At 42.4% G+C, this 15,972-nt stretch overlaps 1 protein-coding gene across 1 annotated transcript in view; it reads left to right on the plus strand.

Annotated features, from left to right (window-relative positions):
• The window catches only part of COL14A1 (collagen, type XIV, alpha 1), a 217,518-nt gene extending 202,381 nt beyond the window's left edge, over window positions 1-15,137 (plus strand). Inside the window, exons 45-47 of the mRNA XM_006830676.1 lie at window positions 10,534-10,611; window positions 13,262-13,417; window positions 15,058-15,137. Coding sequence (XP_006830739.1) covers window positions 10,534-10,611; window positions 13,262-13,417; window positions 15,058-15,137 — 314 coding nt within the window. The remainder of the gene's footprint in view (window positions 1-10,533; window positions 10,612-13,261; window positions 13,418-15,057) is intronic.
• The last annotated feature ends 835 nt before the right edge of the window (window positions 15,138-15,972 follow it).

The raw sequence follows: 15,972 nt of genomic DNA on the forward strand, positions 1-15,972 counted from the left end.
TCAAGTCATTGTCATATGGATGGTGGTGGTGGTGTGCCATGGAGTCGGTTCCGAGTCATAGCGACCATGCATAGGGTTTCCGAGGCTGTAAATCTTTATAGGAGCAGAAAGCCTCATCTTTCTCCTACTGAACAGCTGGTAGTTTTGAACTGCTGACTGTGAGATTAGCAGCCCAACTCGTAACCACTACGCTATAGTCCCAAAATTAAAGTGAGATTTTTTTTACAGTAGGAATTTCAGTTGCACTAGTTAGAATTTCATATGTGTGTGTGTGTGTGTTTGTTATTGTTGTTAAGTGCCATCAAGTCAGTTCAGACGCATAGTGACCCTGGAGCACCCTAGCCAAAATGGGTTCAAACCCAAATAAATGGGTTATTTGCAGTCCACACATTAACCCACAGCGCCACACCAAGGACTTCAAAAAGTTAAAGGAAAATTCATTATCTTTTCATCCCATTTTTCCATGGACTTTTTAAAGCCCCCTCATATCTTCGTATTGATCTTTAAAATGGAGTCTTCTTGCTTATTTAAAGGACTGTTGGTCCTAGCACACTTGAGCTAAACCTCTGTAAGCACTGACCTTTGCCTGATGCCCTGACACAGCTCCTTTCTAAGACTGAAGAATGTCATATCACTTTTCAGTTCTGCAAGGAATTGAGGCCAAGCTCTCATTTAAACTTTCAAATAAAAGATGAACCTGAAATGTTCATTTTGAGCCATCAAAACTAGCAAATTTTTCTGCTGAGTTTGAATCATTTGTCATAATCATGCTGAAAATACTATAATGGCATTGAAGGAAAAGCAATCAGAATTTTGGAGCGGAAAGTGAATTTTGGAGCGGCATTTGACTGATGTTCTAATGTACCTGGGAGGTCACCATATCAACGGCAAAGCTGAGTAGACAAACAATAAGGGTTCCTAGTGCCTCATGGGATATTCTTTCCCTCCTACCAGTGACCATGCATGTGGTCACAGAACCTGCAAAGAACTACATACAGTTGGTGTGCACTGATGTGTTGCCTCTTCTTTTTCCCTCTCTCCTCCCTTTTTAACATCCCTTCTCCCTCCTTTCTCCCTCTCAGAGCCCAAATTTAAGTTGTCAAATTTAGATATTGGTGGTCAAAGACCAAAGGACGCCCTGCCTAGATTGCCTTGTCTCATACTGACTGATAGGAAACCTGGATTTTCGAATTTCCTGTTGCCTTGTTTTTTATCTGATGTGACTTCCTTAGGCTGTGGAGAGTCTTGACTTTAGAATTCAGCACATTTTCCTCTGGCTTCTCTGGTGCTTCTAGTACAGTGCTTGTAGGTGGGGTTGAGGTTGCAGGACTGCAGCCTGGCTTTATGGGACCCAGCAGGCGCAGATCCCGGTGGGTGAGGGGTCTGTTCTGCTCTGTGGGAGAAAGATGAGGCTGTGTGCTTCTGTAAAGATTGATAGCCTCGGAAACCCCACGTAATGTCACTATGCATCTGAATTAACACAGTGGTAGTGGGTTTTTATGCTAAGCTTAAATAATTTGAGTTCCTTTTTTAAGATGAAGAATTTCAAACAAGATTGTCATTGTTGTTAAGTGCCGTCAAGTCAGTTCTGACTCACAACGACCCTGCATAGGGTTTCTAAATGGCTAGTAGGTTTGAACCACCAATCTCCCTCTGGTTTTCAGAGCCCACAGGGGCCCCAATGTCTTGGCTCTACTCACACCACCTCTGGGTCCCGTTAGACCTACACTCTCCTAGGGGCGGTGGTAGCTTCCTGCTGTTGAATCATCTTTAGGTGGCTTCTCAGCCCTCTGTGAGACTAGCACAGTGTTTACTGTTGGTGTTTAGTGCCGTTGAGTCAGTTCTGACTCATAGCAACCCCGTATAGGGTGTCCGAGGAGCAGTTGGCAGATTTGAACTGCTGACCTTGCAGTTCAAACTGACCTTGCAGTCTAGTGCTTATCCTACAGTGCCATACCATGAGTCCAGTGTTTATTGGTGGGGTGGAAGTCGTAGGGACTCCGGTCTACCTTCATTAATTGCATTGTTTGTAACACCTGGTCTCATCCTCTTGACTTGGTTTCTCAGCCCTTCTGTCACCCGGTACCCTAACTTCCATATTACATTTCCTCTGCCTAAAAGATTAGAGTTCTTTGTCTCCCCCTGGCTCAGACCTTAATTTGAAAGATGTGGTGAATATCCAGTTGTTATGTGATAAAGACAGTAAGAAGAGCAACCTCTAGCATGTTTTGTGAAATTTGTTTTACATTTAAAACCACCATGTATTTTCCAAGTTTGGGCACCATAGCACAAAGCCTGGATCTCCACTTGTTGGCACTGTTCCATAAACTCAGCATGGAAAAGTTGTAGACATTGTGGCAAAGGGTATGAAATCTTTGTTGAAATATGTAACCTGCCATCTTGTGTCTGCCCAGGACCTGACACCTAGTAAGCAATCTAACGCATTCTGAATGTGAAACAGATTGTCTTCTCAGTTTATCGCCAACATTTCCCAGGCAACCGACAATATAAAAACACAGCTGAGGCTTTGCCTCACGGTCTCATTGACTTTTTGGTACCCTTACAATGAAAGCATTACCCAGGTCTTGTGCATCTGCCTAAGCATAGGTCCTGGGAGTTCCTCAGAACAGCTGGGGTCAAGGAAAGACCGGGCTCCATGGAAGGGCATGAGAGGCCAGCCTGTGCTTAGTGTGGCCAGGGGGCCTTGTAGAAATGAGGCAGCTGCCTTTACCTAGTGTCCAAGTGACAAATGAAGAAAAGAGGAAACAGACAACCAAGGGCCAAGATAAGTCCTCTTAAAAATCATCCGAGAGCAAGCATGCTAACCCTCAAGCTGAGGAAGTATGGGGAAAAGCACAGGGCTAATTGCTGAGTATGAGAGGGTGTGCACATGAATGTCACGGGCAGCTCAGAAAGCCAGACATGACAGCAATCAAGCCAGGAAGCCCCGTATCCAGGCCCAGCGTCAGGGAGTCAGGGAGCACAGTGGCTAGGTGTGTAGGCTCTGGCGCTATCTTAGTGTCCTAGGGCTGGGTGGCTTCAAACCTCACAAATTCTCGTACAGTCCTGGAGGCAAGAAGTCAAAAAGCCAAGGTGTTGGCAGGGCCAAGTCTTTCTGGAGGCTCTGAAAGAATGTGCTCTGTGCCTCTCTCCTAGATTCTGGTGGTTTCTGGAAATCTTTGCTTTTTATGGTTGTTAACTGGTTCCTTCTCACTTTTAGAAGTATCGTCACATGGCTGGCTTCCCTCTCTGTCTCTCTGTCTCTGTGTTTCTTCTCCTTTGTAAGTACACCACTCATTTGGATTTGGACGCAGCCTAATCCAGTATGACCTTATGTTAACCTAAGTGTGATAACATCTTGAAAAACGATTTCTGCATAAGGTGGTATTCACAGGTACCAGGGTTAAGAATTATAACATATCGCTCTTTTTTAGATAAGTTACATAGCCTCTCTTTATCACAGCCTTCTTTGGGGTTCATAATGCTGCCTGTCTTCTCAGTTCTTGTAATGACTAGATGCAAGGCAGCTGACATTTAAAACGTGTGAGATAACTGTAGGCATCGCCTGCATTCCACTAGACACAGTTTTGATTTGTTAGAGTCTCCAGTTGACCTTTGTATTTGCATTCATTCGTCCAGGTATTTGATGGGTGTGTGTTCACTGCTGAATGGGAATAGAATGAAGAACTAAAACAGATACACACCTGCCATCATGGACTAATCAGAGAACGTATTAGAAAATCAGTTTTACATCCGTGGTAAGGGGGCTGAGGAAGCCCCGAAATATCTCCGCAGAATGAATCTGTGATATTTAACGAGACTCTCAGGAAATCATCTGCTTAGTAGTTCACTTCTTTACACCCTCCCCCTGAAACGACTTTTGACATTCTAACCATTCCTCCAAGCTCAGCTCAAAAACCGACTTCTTCAGTGAATTCACTGTGCCCAAGCTGGTTTTCTGGTGTCTAAGAAGCATCATCGAGTTTCTGTGTGTGGGATGGAAAATTTGGCAGTAGATAGTGCTAATGGTTGAACAGCATGAACCCCATGTCACTGAAGTGTACACTTGAAAAATGTTGATTTGGAAAATGTTGGCTATGAGGGAACATCAAAAAGTTTGCTGAAAAATTCCTTTATCTTTTCATTTCATTTTTTCCATGGACTTTTTGAAGCTCGAAATCCTGGGCACAGCCTTGACAAGCTATAGAACCTTAGGCAAACTGGTTCAAACATGCTCAGAAGGGCTGCCACCCATTCTTGCTTGGTCTGTGTGACTCTTGGTGCTTCTCACTGCTTCGGCTGGTCTTATTTCTTTCATTAGACATTATATTCTTAAAGAGAGTGGCTTTCATACTTTGATCATCATGGAATGCCTGTTTCAGTGCTGAGCTGATTCCAGTTACATTGGACGGCTCCCTATCAGGATGCAGAGTCTGCTTTCTGTTGTCAGTGCTGTAGAGTGGGTTATGACTCAAAGCGATCCTGTCTAGGGTTTTGGAGGATTAGTCTTGAAATTTCTACCCTCTTCTGCAACTTTTATTTTCCACTGTCCTGTGGTCTGTTTGTAGTATTCACATTGCTCTGCATAACCACATGGACACATGCAGATTCAGTGGCGTTGGGGCTGGAGGGGAGAACAAGGCTGCAGAGTTGGACTTGGTTCACTCTCTCTTACTGGATATATAACATCAGACAAATTATGGAATCTGAGGATTGGTGTTTACATCTGTAAAATGGGGCAATACTCCCTACATTTGCTATGAGGAGAAAATGTTATGATTTAATGATACAATCTATGGAGCATAAAACAAATGCCAAATACACAGTTGATACTTCAGTATGTTCTCCTTCCTGGCTCGCAAATCCAACCCTTATATTTAATGCCTGGAGTCCTGGTGTGGCCCTGTAGGACAAATGGACTGCTGCCCACAAGCTGGGAGGTTGAAACCCACCAGCCGCTCCTTGGAAACCTTGTACAGGGTTGCTATGAGTCAGAACTGGCTCGACAGCACTTAACAACAATTAGTGCTTTAATTTATTCTCCAGTGTTCTTGCCAAGAGTTCATCTAGCCTCTGTTGTATATCATCAATGAATGCATGAATGAATGCATGAATGAATAATAGAATAAACTTCTATTAAAGTGCCCTAAATATTCTTGGCTACTACACAAGAAAACTTAAGATTGTTGTTGTTGTTGTTGTTGGGGTTTTGTTTTTGTTTTTGTTTTGTTTTTTTTGGCAAGTTGACTCATCATTTATATTGATTTTATTTGTAAAAAGTTGAAATTTAATTGAAACCAATTATATCCATCTCTAAAAGGAAGTCCATGTTGATGTTGTCACATGAGGTTGTTGTTGTTGTTAAGTGCCATCGAGTCGGGTCCGACCCATAGCGACCCTGTACAGGGTTTCCGAGGGTGTAAATCTTTACGGGAGTAGAAAGTCTCATCTTTCTCCCGCGGAGCGACTGATAGTTTCGAACCGCTGAACTTAAGGTTCGCAGCCCGATTCGTAACCACTACGCTACCAGAGTTCCTCCACTACGCTACCAGAGGAGCTCGGGAAAAGCAGTGTTCCCATCACTTAGAAGTGAGAAAGTAAAAGTGAAGCTCTAACCTAAGAAATTTGGCTTATTGCAATGTGTGGCTGTGTGTTGATCGATACAGACACTCAGTCCTTCAGTCAGTCTCCCGGTGTTACCAGGCCACCAACTATGTGTGAAACTCTGGATTGGGGGTTACAGTGATAAATAAAGCATGATTCCTAAGTCAACAGGCTTATAGTTCTGAGGCTAGAGGGGCATTAGAGTAAACAATGCAGTGAGTGTTGTTAAGTGCCATCAAGTCAGTTCCGACCCATAGCAACTCTGTATAGAGTTCCCAAGGAGCAGCTCATGCATGACCTTGCAGTCCAGCGCATTAACCCACAGTGTCACACCATGGAAACTGTCGTGGCTATCACTCTGAATTGAATAGCGAACATCCTTGTCAGCCTGAATCATCATGGTTCTGCCTGTGCTCTCAGAGTCCCAGGACACCTAGGTCTGGTAAACTCACCTCAGCACTGTGTGGCCCCACATCGGGTCCTCACAAGGAAGATTTATGAGGACTATGCTGACTCTGGGTGATGCTTGTGTTTTGTTTGCTAAGAATGACTGTATACCCGGGGCTCGGTGTCCTCAGGGGACTCAGGGAAAGTCAGAGGTTGATGTTTCAGGGAACTAGCTTCCTCCCCTTTATTCAGAGATGACAAGATTTATAAAAAAAATATGTACATATACAGTGTCTGTCCTGGTTATCCACCTGCCTCTCTATCCTTCCATCGATTTTTCCATATTCAAATCTATTTTCTGAGCTCTGAGTTCTCTGTGCTTAGCCCTTAATTTCATCTGAGGCACTTAAATACTGATTATAACATGACTTTTTTCAGACCATGGTATGGTGCTGTAGGCTCAGCTATAGGATATTTGCTCTTACGTAACTAGAAAATTAAAATGACCAGATTTCCTATTGCCCAATCTTTTTGACTCTGCTCTCTTGATGAATAAGCAAAGGATGAGTTATGAAAATATTATCAGATTATTCCAGAGAATAGTTCCCTGAATGTTGTGTGTAGTCTAACCTCATGTGTCTTCTGCTCACGTGGACCCTTTGGCACCATGAGCTAGCTCCTAAGGGGCCTGTGAGCTAGCTACACAGTTAGTCATGAGCAGCCTGGTGTTAGTCATGGGTGTATTTTTTGTGTTCCAATTCTTTAAAAATTAGTGGTTCCCTATGAGGAAAAGATCTCCAACCCTAACATGAGATGAGGCATTTTCCATTCAATTCCCAGAAGCACATGAGGGCACAAGTATCAATGAGGAAGCACCAAAGAGCTGGAAAGGGCCAGCTACTGGAGTCCGGGTGTGGCGCTGCAGGATAAGCACTGGACTGAAAGATCAGTTTGAACCGCAGGGTCAGTGGTTCAAATTCACCAGCTGCTCTTAGGAAACTCTCTACAGGGTCACTATGAGTCAGAACCAACTCAACGTCACTTAACAAGTTAACACTGTACTATGCTCTGCTGTGTTGTACTATGGTTACGGTGTTGGAGAAGAATATTAAAGGTACCATGGACTGCTCGAAGAACTAACCAATTTGTTTTGGAAGAGGTACAACCAGAATGCTCCTTAGAAGCCAGGATGGCTAGACTTCATATCTTGTACTTTGGACATGTTATCAGGAGAGACCATTCCCTGGAGGAGGATATCATGTTTGTTAAAGTAGAAGGTCAGCAAAAAAGAAAGAGACCCCTCCAACAATATACGTTGGCATAGTGGCAGCATCAACGGCTCAAACATAGCAGCAATTGTGAAGTTGGGGAAGGCCCCGGCAGTGTTCTGCTCTGTTGTATGTAGGGTCACTATGAGTCAGAACTGACTCAATGGCACTTAAGAACAACAACAATTGTACTAACACCCAGTAGCCTTACTCAGGGGGGCTTTCTGTATGAGGGTAAGATAAAAAAACATTGCTACAAGGGTTCCAGCTCATATGTGCACAAATTGGTTTCAAACAAGACGTGCCTATGCATGTATTTGCATTCAGTGTATGTCTGCAGACAAATTCTCTCAGTACTTGTCTTAGTTTTGTTATGGTACATTCAAAAAAATACATGTGGTCCAATCAAAATAGTAGTGTACATGGCGATTTTCTGGGCCAGTTAAATTCAAGCCAGACAAGTTAGCCCAGAAAGTTGTGACTGTGTGTGCTGGGATCCTAAAGAGTTAATTTTGGTAGACTTTCTAGAAGGATGCAGGATGATCATGGGGGCCTATTAGGAATAAGTCTGAAGAAAATTGAAAACCGCATTGGTGAGAATAAGGCCAGGAAAGTGTCTCTGAGGAATTTTTCCCCATCACAACAATCTACCTGCTCATTCTTCAAAGACAACAAGGGCTGTCCTAGGAGAATTTCATTGGGAAACATTACCTTACCCTCCCTAAAGCCCTGATCTTTCCACTGAGACTTTTTTTTCCCCCTCAAACTCAAAGAACATTGAAAAGGAACAAGATTTGAATTTTCTGAGGATGCCAAAACTGCTGTTTTAACGTAGTGTATATCAATCAAGTTCAGCAGTTTGAAACTACCAGCTATTCCACGGGAGAAATATGAGGCTCTCTGCTCCTTTAAAGATTTACAGCCTCGGAAACCCTGTATTCATTTACACTGTGAGTCGGAACCAACTCCACGGCACATAACCACCACCACATATCAATCAAAGAGTGCAAAATTCTTCTGGGAAAGGTTAGAGACATGGAAATATCTTCAGAAGTGTGTAGAGGAGATGTCCTGAAACAAGAGCATCACAATGTCATATTTCTGCTTAATAAAGGTGGCTATGATTTTTGTAGCAATACTTTTTGACCGACCCGTGTATTAACACTTGCTTAGAAATCAAGCATTAAATGCTGACTACTCAGAATTGTATCCAGGATCGACTGACACAGTGGCAGTAGTAATGGGCTCAAGTGTAACAGAGATTGTGAGGACAGCATAGAACTGGGCAGTGTTCCGTTCTCTTGCGCATAGGTTCGCTATGACTTGGACCAACTCTGTGGCACCTAACAACAATGACAGTCAGAATTAATCATGCTTTTTAAACTCACAAGAAAAGTTTCATCTTTGACGTATAATTCGCTCTCCCTTATCAGTTCCTAAGTAGGTGGTCAAGGGAAAGTGGTCATTTTTCTCACTGCCAATTTGGTCTTTGCTGAGCTCATATGATAACTACCAGGGCTACATGGAATAGGTCTGGGTGTTTGGGAAGCATAGTGGTGAGCCCACCAGCCTGGAAGACCACTAACAAAGGGGCTTCTTCTAAAAGAACCCATGTACATCTTGAGCCCAAGAGGTAGCTAGCTCCAAGGAGCAGAGCAGATATAAACTTTCAAATCAAGAGACAATCTTGGGTATTAGAGAAAAGAGTTATTACTTGCTCATCAGTCTTTTCTCTGAACAAATACCATCTCAACAAGGGTCTTTTTGTAAATTATAAACCAAGATAGTACAAGTGATTATTTTAGAGTGTCTTAAGTGTCTAAGAGCCCTGGTGTGATGCTGTGGGTTCATGCAATGGACTGCAAAGTTGATTTGAACAGAAAGGTTGGCAGTTCAAGCTCACCAGCTGCTCCTTGGAAACCGTATGCAGGGTCGCTATGGGTCGAAGCCGACTCTACGGCACTTAACAACAATAACAAAGCTTGCTATGGGTCAAAACTGACTCAATGGCACTTACAAGTCTTGCTTATTGTATCTTATAATTTGAATATCTATTACTGGTATAGTAAGAAAAATGTCATTTGTAATTAAAAAATATATATATCTTGATTGCCTGAACCCAAAGTAACCAATCCTCTTGACTGCCACTGAGTCAATTTCAACTCACAGCAATCCTGTAGCACAGAGCAGAACTGCCCCATAGGGTTTGTAAAGCTATACTCGTTGTAGAAGCAGACTGTCACACGTTTCTCCTTTGGGTTCGAACAGCTGACTTTTCACTTAGCAGGGGAGTACTTAACCACTGCGTCACCATGGATCCTATTCACTTGCCTTGTTGTGAAGTGCTGTTGAGTCGATTCCGACCCATAGCCTACTTCCTATCACATTGGCTGTTCTCATTTATGTTCCCTTCTAGGCCTGAGCAATGTATACATCATGTCTCAGGAGTTGTAATTAAACAGAGATGGAGTTGGCGATTCCCTAGCATGGTTGCACATGAAGAAATGATGTCACCTGCTGGGATGTCACCACAGTCACCCAGGGGCCAGTCTGATGAGACAGTGTCTCATGCTCTCACCTGCTAAGTGATCTTGCCATAGGATCTGTTGGGACAGTGAGGTGTCACAGGCAAATGTTCTTTTGCTTTTGGCCTGTGAATATGTATAGTTTGTTAATAGACCGTAAATTGTTTGGAATAAGACGTCTGCTCCATGGAAAAGAACCATCAATGGGTTTTGATTTTTGTGGAGCTGAATCAGCCAAATCAAATGCAGACTTTCCTGAGGTTTCCAAGATTTTAATGGAAACTCACGCGCTTCAGAACTTTGCTGCCTAATTAGAATTCATGCCTTTTGCAGATACATTTCAGGGTGGACCAAAAGGAAAAAGTTAGACGTGCTTACTTGCAATTTCTATTGTGTTGGTGTGGAGTGCCAACTGCATGCACCGAATGGTCTGGTGCAGGCAAAGACACAGCCTGTGCCTTAGTTTGGGGCAGGCTTCATGTCAGGAGGAAGGAGAGAAACGAACTTGAAGTAGAGTAGGTACACATTATACACTACATTGTCAGTTACAGAATCAGCCTTCTATATGTGATTGTGCATAATTCACTAGTGTCAGAATTTAATTTAAAAAAAAGACAATGGTAACTGTAACCTTAAGCTTTCATTGTATTCATACTTCATAAAACAGGTCCTTTTGAAACTCAGATAAAAATGGAATGCCCTAAATTTAATTTTAAGGAGTGTATGTTTTTGGTTTTATTTTTAAACAGGTCAGACTGGTAACAAAGGTGAAAAAGGGAATCCGGGTATTGGAACCCAAGGCCCAAGAGGCCCCCCTGGGCCAGCAGGTAAATTGTCCTACCTAACAAGACATTGTTAGATAGAAATATTCATTTTTTATATTGAGTGACTTTTGATGTGAAGAAAATGGCCATACTGCAGCCTTGCATCCGATGGAATGGTTGTATTTCTTTCATTTTATTGGCAAGTTGATTTGTTATTAATGATGTTTCTGTGATCTAATTGGCTGTACGTATGAGTTAGGATAGGATAGGTATGAGTCTATTTTTTAAAAATTCCAAACGTATGTCATTGAGTCAATTCCCACTCCTAGCGACCCTGTAGGACAGAGGAGAACTGCCCTGTAGAGTTTCCAAGGCTGCAAATCTTTACAGAAGCAGGCTGTCACACCTGTCTCTTGTGGAACAGCTGATGGTTTCCAGCTGCCAACCTTTTGGTTAGCAACAAGGCACTTTAACCACTGTGCCACCATGTGTAATTCGTGAAGATTGTTGTTGTTACATGCCCTCAAGTCAGTTACAACTCAGAGTGACCCTGTTTTGGGTTTCTGAGGAGCAGCTGGTCAATTTAAACTTCTAGCCTTGCAGTTATCTGCATGATACATAACCCACCATGCTACCAGAGCCCCAATCCATGAAGATTACAGTGTCGGAAACCCTACCTGGCAGTTTTACTTTGTCACCTAAGCTTGCTATGAGTTGGAATTGACTTGGTGGCACCTAGAAACAAGTAACAATAAAAGAGTCTTACTGAATGAATTCTTGTGCTTTGTGTACAACATTTTATGCTTTTAACGTGGTTTCCAGATGGCCAACCTTGTTATTAGAATTGTAATTTTGCAATCCTTTGATATATTTATAATCACAGTCTTGATCACTGAATTAAATTCTTTACAGATTTTGGAAATTATTCAGTCTGATAATGATTTTAGAAATTCTTTTTCCTAGAAGCTATTCCTAATATACCAGATTCATTTGGAATATAACTACTACTTAATTACAAATTGTTAGGGGACTAATCGGGCATCATACTTTACAGAGGATGAATGCTTGGAAGGTGTTGATTGAATGGAACTGGATGTATCTGAAAACCACAAAGCGATTCAAATGCAAAAATTATTTGTTCTGACTTTTCTGTTCTAGTTGAAGAATTTCATTTCTAGTTGAGGAATGCCTTTTAAATACTATTGGAGTCATACCTGAAAAACAAACAAATATACAAGCCAAAATACCAATCCTGGCAAGTTTAATTCACAGAAGTGTGTTCATTTCTTCCTCATTTTTGCTCGATCTAAGACCAATTAAGAATCTTTCTGACGATAGTAAACTAGCCTAGAGAAATTTTGGATTCGTAGATTGAGTCCAATTTCAGACTTTTCATGTGTCTCTTCCAGGATAATTTCGTGCAGTTTCAGACCCATCTATTTTCAATATCTGGAGCCACAGCCAGAACTGACTTGCATGATTTTTCTAAGTAGATGATGAGGGTGAGGTTTGAGTTCATGCACGTGTGTGTGTGTGTAATACATGTGCACAGAATCACACCTCATATGTTGAGTTTTTTTTAAGTTTGATGTGTCGTTTTTTGTTTATTTAATCATATTTTAATATGTCCTAGGTGAACATTACACAGCCAATTAGGTTTCCGTTTTTAATGCTAATTGTTTTAAACCACTAGTTTACAGTGGTTTTACAGTGTGTCAGCATTTTCATTGTTTCCACACAGTTTGTTCTGTTTTCATTGGTTGTATGTTGACTGTTTGGTCACATATAGAGTTGATTGTTTAAGGGAGTACATTACTCATGGGGGGTGATATTGTATAGGGTTTCTAAGGAGTGACTGGTGGGTTTGAACTACAGACCTGTGGTTAACAGTTCAATGCATATATATACATATTTATATATGTCTATATATAGAGAGACTCCTGATGTGGCTGTAGGATAAGCACTAGGCCGCAAGGTTGGTTTGAACCACAAGGTCCATGGTTGAAATTCACCAGCCACTCTTTGTACACTATATACAGGGTTGCTATGGGTTGGAAGTGATTTGATGGCACTTTTAACAACACTCCGTTCAGTGGCTGAAAGGTGACCTGCAGAAATAGTGTTAGTTTCAAGTTCAAGGGCTATCTGAGGGAGACAATGTTAAGCGTTCCTCTAGTCTTGATTCATCCAGTAGGTCTGGCTTTTTTTTTTTGCCCACCTAGAGACTTATTCAGGGTGAGGAAGGTAACCTCTGCTTGAGAGAGAAGACAGGAGGCAGAAGGAAGGAGAGGAAGAAGAGGAGCTGGTCTGGCTTTTTTAGGAATTTGAGTTTTGTTCTACAATTTTCTCCTGTTTTATCCATACATTGCATTATCAAACAACTATATCAGATAATGGAAGCTCCGTAGAGAAAACAACGCTAAGGGGACTATGCTCCTTCCCCTCAGCAGCCAAGATGTAGTTTTCTTTGGCATCCCAGGTTTTGCTTCCCACTGCTGAGCTCATTGCACCCATTGATGTCCAGGAGAAAGTGTGATTGCAGGATGGTCATTGAGCAGGCTGGGGAACCCAGTATAGGAAAGACACCTCAATGAGTATAAGATGTCTAAGATTGCTTCTTGTGAGAGTTCCTTTACTCCTTGGTGGTCTTAACATTCACTTTGTTGTGATAAAACAAAACGAAAACTCGTTTTCATTTGTGGGTGCTTCTTAGGACCTTCAGGAGAGAGTCGATCTGGCAGCCCTGGGCCACCTGGCTCTCCTGGACCAAGGGGTCCACCAGGCCACCTGGGAGTGCCTGGACCACAAGGTCCTTCTGGCCAACCTGGATACTGCGACCCCTCTTCATGTTCTGCCTACGGTGGAGGAGGTGAGTGCCAGCCTTCTTGTAGGCTTTGATTTTTATTTATTTTTTTTTTACCGTAATGGGAGAGGGTGCTAAGAAAAGCAGATAGATTGTGGGAGGGAAACAGGCTTTAAGCTCCTCACTGCCTTAACCGATCCAGAGCATCTTTTACAAAGTGCAAATTACTATAGAGACCAACCCTTTAATTTTCTTCAGAGGAAATTCTAAGTAATAGCATCTACATCTTCCTTGTTTCCAAATGAGGATCCATCTGTAGTCATTGTTGAGTACTGTCATTGGAGGACATGAATACGCATTCTGGTGTATCCCCATTCTGTGTTACTACTGCACTGTGGTTATGATCTTCTTAATTATATCCTGAGTTGGGGAAACCTCACACCTAGAACTTTCCCCATCAGTAGAAGGGGGCTCTCTAGAGTCTCTTAGGTGACGTTCTGCCTCCCACATGCATTTTAGGTTTCCAGGCATTAATAGACTTATGAAGAAATAAAAATGACCATATTGCTCTTGTCTCATCACTAACTACTGGACTGAGAGTCTGAAACGATCATGCTTCTTAGAATATCTGTAGTCTGCATGTTATCACAGGCTGCTCTGCTGGGCAATGGGACATTTTCTGACATAGTCACTTTGAGAAACATCCAGAGAGAGGTTCAGAAAGTGCTAAGGGGCAATGGACTCATTAGTGTGGGAATTTAAATTGTCTGCTTCATGAAACAATGATCCTGAAGATGCTAGAGGACCTGCTCAAAGTTGTGCTGATGTGTTTTTCTCTGTTCATCTTTTCCCTCCCCGTTCTCTCAAATTCCCTTGTCCCTTGTTAAGACCTGATTCCTTATAATGATTACCAGCACTGAAGTGGAAATCTTGCACTCTGATTGCATTGGCCTGGGTATTTGGCTATGGATACAGAGCTGTCCTGTTGACCACCACCACCAAGCCCCTGCCCCCCACAATGGGCACTGCTCTTCCCTGCCTCACTTGCTTCCCTGCCTGTCCAACTTCACAGCTCTTGTCTCCTCAGCGCCACACATGATACCATGATAATACTCACTCTGACTCCAATTTGATTTGTCCACTGTAACAGAAACTGACTTTTCCATGTCTGCCTGGGTTAGCTATATGATTGTGTACCAACAATTTATTCCCATCACCTCAGTAATAAAATCACCTAAATGCACCTTCTCCTCTTTCCTGTCCCCACAAAAATTCCTTGGTATCTAACTCCCTTTCCCTTCTTGCCCTTCCTCCCCGATCTCTGTCTCTCCTCACTCTACCGTGGTGATGAACTTCTAACATGAGACCTGTTTTTACAGTTTGTTTTCCTTTCATAATTCTGTTGAGTTTTCAGGGTTTCTTTTGTAAATAAAAGAGATAATATTTAAGCAGTTGGCTGTGATTCCAGTTTTCTAACAATTTCTGTAACGTACCTGTGCCTTCCTCCTTTCACTAACTGTCTGAAACCTCATGGGAAAGGTGGAAGCGGCGGCGTGGTGGGTGACGGTGAATATGGCCTTCTACCTAAGGGGATGTCCCTGGGGTTTAGTACCCAGTTGATGTCTCTAACAACCCTGATGAGGGGAGAATATCAATTTAAGGTTCCTGGGTTCTATCAAGCCCCCACCCCAACTCTTCCTCTCTAGTTTCCCATCCTGATCAGCCGGAATTCACCCCTGTCCAAGATGAGCTGGAAGCCATGGAACTGTGGGGTCCTGGGATCTGATGGATTTGGGGACATGTGAAGATCCACCACGAGAACTCTTAAGGAAGTGTATTCAAGAAGAATGTTGTTGTGTGGTTTGTATGCGATCATTGAGGACTCAGTTTCAGCAGCCCAAATCTTCTCCTTGAAAAATGTTAGTATTTTTACATTAGTGAAAATCCCCTTTAGCACACCACAAGTTGATTCTCCTTTGCTGTTCCATGGCATACCAGATAATTTGTGTTTTCAGAGAAGAGGAATTGGAAATAATAATAATAAAAAAAGTGAACTCTGGAATCTTTTCTCTGTTCAATGATCTCAAGACCCAGCATGCATTGATCGTGATAGATATGGTTATAGTTGGAGGGGAGTGGGGGGCCCAGCCGAAAAGGGATTTAAAGGAATTCGAAGTTTATACCATTCACTCCTGTCCTCTAGGGAAGTGACCTTGCTGATAGGAGAAGGGATATTGTCGGAGAAACTACCTCTAGCGTGACTGAGCTGTTCAACTTGGAAATGGCTTAGTAATTTCAATCACCAGATCCAAGAAGAAATGTTAGAATATAAGCTTTCTGAATTTGGTGATTTTAAAAATAGATTTAATCTTTCAGTGTCTTTTGACTCTTGTAAAGAACCCTGGAAGTGTAGTGGATTACCAGCAGGGCTGCTAACCACAAGGTCAACTGTTCGAATTTACCAGCCACTCTATGGGAGACAGATGAAGCTTTCTGCTCCCATAAAGATTTACAGCCTCGGAAACCCTATGTTGTTGTTGTTGCTAAGTGCCATTGAGTTGGTTTCAACCCATAGCGACCCTGTATAGGGTTTCTAAGGAGCAGCTGGTGAGCTTGAACTG

This window comes from Chrysochloris asiatica, unplaced genomic scaffold (assembly GCF_000296735.1).
Source record: "Chrysochloris asiatica unplaced genomic scaffold, ChrAsi1.0 scaffold00001, whole genome shotgun sequence".
Lineage (NCBI taxonomy): Eukaryota > Metazoa > Chordata > Mammalia > Afrosoricida > Chrysochloridae > Chrysochloris > Chrysochloris asiatica.